Source organism: Akebia trifoliata, chromosome 7, assembly GCF_017979445.1.
Source record: "Akebia trifoliata isolate Shusen 1 chromosome 7, ASM1797944v1, whole genome shotgun sequence".
Lineage (NCBI taxonomy): Eukaryota > Viridiplantae > Streptophyta > Magnoliopsida > Ranunculales > Lardizabalaceae > Akebia > Akebia trifoliata.
The window spans coordinates 26,870,081-26,880,680 of record NC_141381.1 but is presented as its reverse complement, the minus strand read 5'-3'; the positions used below and the strand labels follow the sequence as shown (position 1 = coordinate 26,880,680).

Below are 10,600 nucleotides of genomic sequence, written 5' to 3'. Positions count from 1 at the left end.
AGGTAAGTGAGGGAACGCCCTTGTGGGTGGGCCCAGAGAAATATTGCTCATACTTGATCTTGATTGTTCATGATCCTGATTAGATTAATGTTATTTGATAGTATAAACTAATATGATTGAGATTATAAGAAGGTATCTGAAATTGGACAATTGGGTAACACATATTAAACCTATATCTCATGATATTATGCTTTTGGTGGTGGTTTGGTACACTACATCTGGTAATTTATCCTCCAAATACTAGATCATGGCCATTAAAAAGTTTTCCTTACTTTCTGCGCATGCGGCGTACTTTAGTGAATTTCTCATCAATAATAATAATTAAGAATAATAATAATAATAATAAAGTTCGAAAAAGAGAAAAAATTAAAAAATTGAAAAAAGAGTCAAAAGATAGGATCTATACTCTCAAGTCGGTATGTCCTCTCATCTTCGTCAAAAAAACGAAACTCTCTTTCTCTCTCTCCTCTCTGAAGTAGAATTTAGTAGAACCACAGTTCCAACAACAAGATCTCTTCTTTCTCTCTCTCTTTCTCTAATGGTCTGGTTTTGATTCAGAGATAGAGAGAGAGAGAGAGAGAGATAGATGGGTGGGGTGACTTCATCCATGGCGGCTAAGTTCGCTTTCTTTCCACCAAATCCTCCATCGTACAAGTTAGTAACAGATGAAATTACTGGTCTCATCACTCTCAATACTTTCCCTCATAGAGAAAACGTCGAAGTCCTCAAATTGCCCACTCGTCGAAGCACGGAAATTGTTGCCATCTACATTCGACACCCTTTGGCCACCTCTACTCTTCTTTACTCTCATGGTAACGCTGCAGATCTTGGTCAGATGTATGAGCTCTTCATCGAACTTAGCATCCACTTACGCGTCAATCTCATGGGGTACTCTTCTAATCTTTTCTTTAGTCCCTTGTTCTTGGTATCTGGGATATTGGGTTTGCATTTTGTAGGTTGATTATCTGAGTTTATTTAGATGAAATTGGTGAATTTATTGATACCCACATTGAATTTTGTAGACAAGTTGGGATTTTGTTGTTTTTTTTATTTTTTATTTTTTATTTTTGACTTTTTCTTGTGATGGGTTTATTGGATAAGTGAATTTCAGGTGAATTTATTGATACCCACATTGAATTTTGTAACAAAGTTGAGATTTTTTTATTTTTTTTTATTATTTTTGGATTTTGGTATTTGGGTTTTCTTTATTGTCGAGTTTTTCCTGTGATGATTTTTTTGGGTAAGTGAAATTCAGGTGAATTTTGCTATACTGTTTGAATTTTGTTGCTAATTTGGAATTTTAGACCCTCCAAAAAAAGAGGGAAAATTGATGGATGTGCCTTTTGAGGTTTTTTTTTTTTTTTGTTTTTTTTTTTTGTGTGGAAATCGTTTGAAAATAAGATTTTGGTTGGTTTTAATGTTGTTTTGGACTGTTTTAGCATCTGGGTTTTGTTGGGAATGGTGTTTTCTTTTGAGTTGAGCTCCTTCTTTGATTCAATTTGTTGTTTGATTGTTCCAAGGTTTGAAGGTAAAGTAGTCTTAGACTGGTTTTGAGATCTTCCTTTTATAAATCTGTCCTTTTCACATTGAAATGTGGTTGTTACGGTTAGTTTAGCATCTGGGTTAATTGGGAATGGTCGTTGGACAGAATAGATTTGGAAATTCTCGTGGATTCCACTCTAACCTAATGTATTTGTAGCTAGATCAGTTGATCTACACCTAACAGGAAAGTTTGGATGGTGAACCAAGATAACATTTTCAATTTTATCGCTAGTTAGCTTTTGGATCAAGGTTTTATAGAAAAAAAATGTGTTTTTTTATCCAAGGGATGCATATTAAATGGTGAACTTAGCTGTACATGGTTAGGATTTGTTGTGTAATTTTTTCAAGGAGATTAGTTGGATGGTCTTGAACTTCTTAGTAACTATCTCAGCTCTTTTTTGAGTATTTTGGTTTCATTTGTCTTTTATGTGCCTTGTTGTATTACCTAGGGAGAAATGGTGCATTATTGACACCAAGTTACCAGCATATGACATAGCGGGCTATAATATTTGGTATTTTTTCTCTTCTATAGTTATATTGATTTAAGTCACAATTTACTTGTGTTTAGCATATGATTTGATGGAAGATGATTACTCAATAGAAGGAATATCGAGATACTAGTCAATTGAGCTCGGCTCAGTTTTTAATTTTGTGTCTGAACTCTATCCGAAAAGATAATACACACACACAAATATTAAAATATTCAGGGATCAACTTCGAAGATAAATTCTATGTTTTTGAAAAAGTAGTATATTTTAAGATCTGGATTTTGTTGATTTTTCAGTAGAAAGATAAAGGAAACTGCAATGACTTTAACACTACTCTTTTACAATTCATAGTTAATTAAATAGCAAATTGTGCTTTTTGAGCATCTAATTATGTCCTTATGAATTTGATAACTTGCTTATTTTCCTTCTTTTTCTCTTTTTTTCTGTTATTATTCTTTTCTTTTTTTGGGTGTTTAATATAAGTGGCAGCCAGATGTTTCCACTGCCTTTTATTATTATTCCAAGAACGGTCATTGATTCATTTTATATCTCTTATTTTAATAAAATTCTACTCCTAGTATTTCTATTTTTAGGAGAACCTCTTTCCTTTTCAAGTTCTTCAACCTTCAATACTAGGTTTGCTCATTCTGACTTGGGCCCATTTGGTCTCTTTTTTTTCTTTGTTATTTATCCATTGTTTGTGTCAACATAAGTATTGACTTGGCTTAACTTAATCTCCGTCAGCGAGACAACCTTCCATCTCTCTTTCTCTCTATACAGACATCCCTTGATTAAATGTTCATGTCAGTCTGTTATTTGGATCCAATAAATAGGTTTACATCATTTTTGTTTTTGGTTAGCTAAGTTTACCTCATACGTATCTATGATTACTGTATATAAGGCTTTACTCCACTCACTAACCATAGTAGCTCTCGTTTATCACTTCATTCGTTTGCTACGCTTGTTTGATTGCGGCATCGAACTAAAGAGGGGGTCGACTGATCACTAAATTGATCTGATTCAATTTCGAATGTGGATGAGATCGAGACCGAAAGCATGGATGCTAGCCCTAGATCTGTTCGTTCAAAGAAGGAAAACGAACTATCGACATCATATATTTGACCTAATTTACTTGCTGGATCACAGACTCGTTGATGACAGAACGGTGGCCCCCGCTAAGGGGTCTCTTTCTTGACGAGCAAGGGCCCCCTCTGGGGAATGATTTCCTTTTCCTTGACTAACTCGCTCCGTAGACTCTCCTCTACTTTTCTGTAATTTTATATTTAATTTAATTTTTTAAAATTAAGTTGTACCTCAGGTAAACATCACATGCCTTGGCTACAGCTTTTTTCCTTCGAATTAACTTGAGTTGGTTAGGTGGGATATTGTAAGTGGGGGGAGAATTTAGGTTGTATCTTTTTCTTGAGGACTCCTTGTCCAATCATTAATAAATTTTTACGTATCAAAAAAATATATGTATACATTAAAAGCTATATGAGGATACCAAAAACTTGGTTATCCGAAATGGAAATGTTCTCATACATGTAATTTCATGCAGGTATGATTATTCAGGGTATGGGCAGTCAACTGGAAAGGTTAGCAACAGTTTTAAATTCACTTGATAAAAGTCCTCATTGTTTAAATATTGGTGCAAAGTGACATCATCCAGAAGTGTCATCTCAAAATATTTCCTGTTTTGCAGCCAAGTGAGCACAACACTTATGCAGATATTGAAGCTGCCTATAAGTGTCTGGAAGAGAGTTATGGTGCTAAACAGGAAGACATTATCCTTTATGGTCAATCCGTTGGAAGTGGCCCTACTTTGGATTTAGCAGCCCGTTTGCCTCGATTAAGAGCTGTTGTTCTGCATAGTCCTATACTGTCAGGCTTAAGAGTCATGTATCCTGTAAAGCGCACATACTGGTTTGACATCTATAAGGTTAAACACTTCCTATCCAGGCTATTTAACTATCATTACTTTTCTATCCGGCTGTGCAAGCGTGCATGTTCTCTATGATTGATTATTGTTTTGTGTTGATTGTTTGCAGAACATCGACAAAATTCCATTGGTTAATTGTCCCGTGTTGATCATTCATGTAAGTATTTCCTTTTTAACCTTCTGCAGTTGAAAATTGCACAAAGTAATTCTCAATCTGGAAATTCAATTTTTTCTTTAATGCTGAGATTTGTAACCTAGTAGGCCTTATCCTAAAATCTTCATCTATTACAGTCACTCGCAACATTCTTTTTGTGATCTCACCTTGAAGTTGTTGTGTTGAAACCCACTAGCATATGTAAGCAAGTTCACGTGTTATACTCAAATTTTATGATGTTCTTGGAAAATACACTATAGGGCCGTATTTTTTAAAAATTCGATAATGACACCAGGGAGCAAAACTTAAAAAAGCCTTTTCTTCCGAGATAAGCCAATAGTTTCACATGGGTTCTATCGAGCATGTACAGTTGCATGCTATGTCAACTCTACTTACATTGGTTTCAAGAGAGGGGAGAGATAAAGAGAGAAGGATTTTGTGTGTCTGGGTCTAGAAAAGAATCAAACGAAGCCAACAACAATGGTCCACTGAACATGGTATATAACATGATTGTATCGTATTGTATGGATAGTGACTTCAATTGGTGCTCCATACATCAAAGCCTTCTCCCAAAGAGTCTGTTAAATTAATTTTGTTCCTCCATTCTACTATCTCTAAATTCAAGTCTTTTTGGCATTGAAATTGAGTCTCCGTTCATTTTCCTTTGGGTCTTCCTCTAGCTCTTTTAGGATCTTCAACTTGGATATTTCTTCTAATTTGGGCTGTAGTCATCCTTCATTGAACTCACCCAAACCATCTTAGCCAACTTTCTTCTAGTTTATGACTTATTGGAGTTACTCCTACATTTTTCCGAACGTGTTTGTTTGTCATCTTATCTTTTCCTTATACTTCCACTCATTCATCTCAGCATCCTCATCTCTGCTATACTCAATTTATTACCACGATACTTCTTAACTGTCCAACATTCAGCTCCATAAGATATGGCTGGTTTTACTATCATCTTATAAATTTTCCTTCTTATTTGATTGTTATGTGTCTATCACCTAGTACTCTAGAAGCACACCTCTCCTTTAAAGAATCGGCTTTGATTCTATGGGCAACATCTTCCTCAATCTCTCTATTCTTATGTATAATAGACCCGACGAGATAACAAATTGGTCGCTTCAAGGTATGTCTTGACCATCAATTTCACTTGGACATCCTTTTTCCTGGGTGTTGGTGCTAAATTTGCACTTCACATGCTCAGTCTTTGGTTCTACTCATCCTAAATACCTTGGACTTAACATTTCTCCACAATTCTAATTTTGTGTAGATTCCCTCTCTAGTCACATCAACTAATACTATATGATCCGCAAATTGCAAGAACTATTTCCACAACAAATTTAAAAAAATTTCCCTTCTTTTTCAACCTCAACTATAAAGCACCAAATCATTGGGAGTTATTTTAGTTGTAGTTTTTCAAGGGAATAATTCTTTTCTAGGGTGTGTATTTCAATTATCCAAATGAACCTTATTGCTTGTACTTCTTCCCATTTCTTTTTTTTAATTAGGTTTCATTACTTAGGTGAAAAAGGTGCATATATGAGACACCTCCCTTGTTTGTGCAGCAATACGACCGGTTTTTTAATTCCTACCATATGGTTTAAGGGATTGGTTCTTGCCGTGCCAATCTTGAGTTTACTTGATCTTTAGATAGAATGGTGACACACAAAATTTGGCTTTTCTTGGAAAGTGTTTGTGGAGGGAGGTTTATTTCTAAGCCATCTATCAGTTTGTTTTCAATTATTCGAAGTAAATTTGGCATAGATCCCAGTGAGGTGGATTGCAAATCTAACTCTAGAATTTAACCCTGTTTCCATGGGAACACAGGAGAGATGTTTTTTTTCCAATCATTATGATGTTGGAAATGGAGTTAGGATTAGATTTTGGATTATCTTTGGTTGGGGGAATAGACCACTTTGTGTTGAGTTCCATTTTATTTTCATCTTTTCTTATGTAAAAAATGCTCGTATCTTTGATCTACTTGTTTCCCCTCATGGTTTTTTTGGTGGAAAAGTTGAAGTTGGTTTTGGATGGTATTATTGGATCTCATCAAGGTGCTTTTGTAAAGTTAGACAAATCTTGGATGGGGTAATGGTTGCCAACAAGTGCATTGATTCAAGGTTGAAGTTGGGCATCCTGGGATTGGTTTGCAAAGTAGACCTTGAGAAAGCATATGACCATGTAGTCATAGTCTTAATTTTTCAGCAGAGGATATAAAATGGAGATTTTTTTTTAATAAAAAAGGGGGCGTCAATCTAATTTTTCTTAGTTTTTAAGTGGAACATTTGTTAATTATGATGATATAATAAGTGGTCGATTAGGGGTGAGCGTTCTCTAAAGATTGGTGCCCAGAGAGCGTTGCTTTTTGTGATTGTATGGCAGGCGGTGCACTTTCATGATGGTTCGGAGATAAAAAATTCAATATTTGAATGAAATTTTTGAGATAGTTATTGGGTCGAATGGGCTTCGGGCAAAGATGGACAAATTGGGTTATGAAATGTGCCTCCACGGCTTTGTTCTCGGTCCTAATTAATGGGGAATCAACTGGTTGGTTTAAGAGTTTGAGAGGCCTAAAACAAGGAGATCCCTTGTCATCTTTCCTCTTTATTATTGTGGGAGGTTCTTGGGAGGATAATAGGAAAGGTGATGGTAATTAGAGAGTTGTTAAGCTTTAGCGTGGACTCTCAAGGCCCTTTAGTCTCTCATCTTCAGTTTGCGGATGATACCTTGATCTTCACGGTTGCTTCTTTGCAACAAGTCTGTTTCTTGAATAGAGTTCTTATTTGTTTCGAGGCTTTCTCTAGGATTCCTTTAAATTTAAGCAAAAATAAAGTCTTTGCAGTGGGTACTGGGTAGGGTGAACAACATTGAGTTGCTTGGGATGATGATGGGGTGCTAAGTGGGGTGCTTTCCATCACCTACTTAAGGCTTCCTTTGGAAGCGGCCTATTCTAGCAAAGCATTATGGGATCCGGTGTTGGAGAGAGTTGGTAAAAGACTATCCTCTTGGAAATCATGGTACTTGTCGAAAGGGGAGAAATTAACATTGTTAAAGAGTGTTTTGGCTAGCATAGCGTTTTACTATCTTTCTTTGTTCACCATGCCAAGTTTGGTGGAGAAAAGACTTAAGGAAGATGTCTAAGGATTTCCTTTGGCATGATAATGATGGGAATAGAAAGTTTCACTTGGTGAATTGAAAGTGTGTTTGCTTCCAAGGAAAGTTGAAGGCATCAGGGTTTTGAATTTAAAGAAGATGAATTAAGCGCTTTTAGGGAAGTTGTTATGGAGATTTGGTATTGACTATAATACCCTTTGGAACGTATTCATTGAAGCGAAATTTGGCGAGGAGAATTTTGTTTTGCTTAGTGGTGGTTCTCAATTGTCATTTGGTTGTGGTGTTTGGAAAGGAATTCTAAAATTCTTTCTTCCAGGATTTGATTAATTTCAAGATTGGGAATGGGCAAAGGGTGTGGCTCTGGGAGGATCAGTGGTGTGGTTTGAGCCCCTTAAAGAACCAATTTCCGAATCTCTTTGCTACGTCTTTGAAAAAAGACTCAAACATATATTCTTTTTTGAATCCTTTGGAGATAGGTGTACCTTGGGATTTTGGCTTCAAACAAGACTTCAGTGATTGAGAATTAGATCGTGTGGGTAGCCTCATAGCGGCACTAGATTCGTTGGTTTTAAGCTTTCGTGAAGATGATGCGCGTATTTGGGTTTCAGGTAAGAAAGGGTTGTTTTCTATCAAATCTTTTTATAGTGAGTTGGTGGGGTTGCATTCTCAGTCTTTTCCTGAGGTGGAGGTGTGGGGACTAAAGGTTCCTTCTATAGTTGGCTTCTTTATTTGAGTTACTTCTTTGGGGAAAATCCCTACTGTGGATGATGTTATCAAGAGAGGTGTCATCGCGGTAAATTATTGTGATTTATGCAAAAAAGAATAGCGAATCCGTGGATCACATTCTTGTCCATTGCAAGGTGGCTTCCATGACCTAGGTTCATTTCCTAAGGCTTTTGGGGGTGGCTTGGTGTGCTCCAAGCTCTTTTCGTAAGCTAGTGGAAGAGTGGCTAGCCATAGGAGTGGGTTTTTTGGCTTTTAAGAGGTGACTGCAGTATCACTCCATTTGCGATTTGCTGGGAAATTTGGAAGGAAAGAAACCTTAGGACTTTTGAGGGGAAGGAATCTCCGGTCCAAGAGATAATCTTGTCTATTTTGGGGTCTTTATTTTTGTGGACCAAGGCTTTTAGTGAGTCAAAGGGGGTCTTCTTTGAAGACTTTGTTTTTAAGTGGGATTGAGTGTGTAGCATTGCTGGTTAGTTTGGTTTTGGTTTTTTAGTTTTATATATATATTTATAAGTCAAGGATTTTTATTAGAGTTTTATGAAAAAAATTATATTTCTTAAAGCATTGTTGATACAGGAGTTTGTTCCCTTGAACCTCGGTCATTTGTTCTTCTTCCAACCCTTTTCAAAGCTCTTGTCTTGGAAATACATTTTCTTTCCCACTTTTGAAAAATAGGAATCCGATTGCTCCTATGATAATGGCAATGGATTTCACAAGAAAGAATAAAGTCAAGTGATACCCAAGGGGAGTAATAAAGTGCTTTCACTTCACATGTTCTATGTTATGTGCAATAAGGATGGTCAGATGGTAAATCACCTTTACATTTATTTTGAGGTAGCTAAATTTTTTTGTGACTTCTTGAACTTAAGTGGATAAGTGGATCTCATTTCCTAAGATGGTTTGGGCATGTATAAAGAAAATCAATAGCATCACTAGTGAGGAATGCTTTGGTGCAAGTCGTGGGGTCGAAAAGAGCAAGAGATAGGTCAAAAATGACATGGATCGAGTTAATAAGAATAGACATGAAGATTCATTCCCTGACTTAAGAAATGACCCAAGATACGAGTAGAATGGCAAAATTATGGTTTGTGTTGCCAACCCCAATAGTTTGGATGAGTTGTAAGATGACGATGTTGTGTTGGAGCTAATTGCTCAATGGAAAGTGGTCCTACTCAGAAAACATGTTTGAATTCTTTGGAAGTTAACTCTCTCAACCACTTTTTGGGCATTTAAGGCAAGACAATTATCTTTTTTTTTTTTTTTGGGGAGGGTGGGGAGATAAGCTGGACTTGAATCCATGACCTGAAAGTTACATTGAAATGTATCAACCAACTAGGCTATGGGTATAATCCTTGGGACGAGACAAATATAATTTTCTTTGTTGAGAAGAGCACCATCAACATCATTGTAAATAATTATGGTAATAGTTTGATATTGGGTTCTTGCATTGTTGTGTTTATGGGCATTACTCATGATGAAATTTTAATAGAATGGGAGAAGTTAGTATAGCCCCCCCCCAAGTCATTTTGATATCCATGTGGATTGGAGTCCTCCAATAGGTGGATGCAATCAGGTTAAGTTTTGATGGGTGTCAGGTTAGTACAAGTGCATAGAATCAAAAAACTTTGGGTTTGGCATTAATGATGAACCTCTGGTTCTCCTTGGTTCCAACGTCATCAAATGCTATGTCGGTGTCCTAGCCAAGGAGGATTGGTGTAATTTTATTCTCTCTCACTATTATCTTCTTTTCTGTTATTTTTCTTCCTTTTTCTTCCCCTCTTTTCTTTATTTTTCCTCTGCCTAGTAATTAATTTTTCTTTGCAGGGAACCTCTGACGAAGTCGTGGACTGCTCTCATGGTAAGCAGCTTTGGGAACTATGTAGGGAAAAATACGAACCTCTATGGATTAAAGGAGGGAACCATTGTGACTTAGAGCTTTATCCCGAATACATTAAGCACCTTAAGAAGTTCATTTCTACGGTCGAAAGATCACCTTCTCAAAGAAACAGTTCTAGGCGGAGCACAGACCAGTTTGAACAGTCAAGACGGAGTACCGATTGTTTCGAGGCATCTAGGAAGAGCACTGACCGAAGAGAGAAACCAAGACAAAGCACCGACAGGCTTGAAAAGCTGAAAAGTCATGATTACAAATCTAGTAATGTAGAAAAGTTAAGAATCCCTTTTAACCATATGGATATGTCTCGACGAAGTGTAGATTGCTTTGAGAAGTCACGAAAAAGTATTGATCATCAGGTAGAGAGAGCTCGGAAGAGTGTCGACCGATTGGATAGAGTATGGTCTGGGTAAATCGTTTCTTCACCCTTAATGTATAATTCATGCACCAGTTTCGTTCTGTGGAAAGAATTATTTGGGCATTTTTATTTATGGGTTTATGGTGTGTTGTTCAGCTTTTTTAGTTGCATAATTACAATTGACACAAAATGAAGAGGATTTGTTGTTGTTATGTGATTCTTTCCCCATGATCTTTACTTTATTATAGAAACTCTGGTTTTCTTAATTGAAACAAGTAATAATAAACTCATAATGATAAATCTACGTGTTGGTGAAGTATTGGCCATTGATCATGTTTAAACCCTGCATGAAATCTCAATACATGTAATCATGTCTAGGCCA

The 10,600-nt window shown here is 36.5% G+C and overlaps 1 protein-coding gene across 1 annotated transcript; it reads left to right on the top strand.

Annotated features, from left to right (window-relative positions):
- The first annotated feature begins 411 nt into the window (after nucleotides 1–411).
- LOC147398668 (uncharacterized) lies at nucleotides 412–10,430 on the top strand. The gene is made up of 5 exons (XM_086447929.1): nucleotides 412–888; nucleotides 3,589–3,625; nucleotides 3,733–3,969; nucleotides 4,079–4,126; nucleotides 9,791–10,430. The coding sequence occupies exons 1-5, from the start codon at nucleotides 587–589 to the stop codon at nucleotides 10,271–10,273; spliced, it is 1,107 nt and encodes a 368-aa protein (XP_086304055.1). The 5' UTR covers nucleotides 412–586; the 3' UTR covers nucleotides 10,274–10,430.
- Nucleotides 10,431–10,600: the final 170 nt, after the last annotated feature.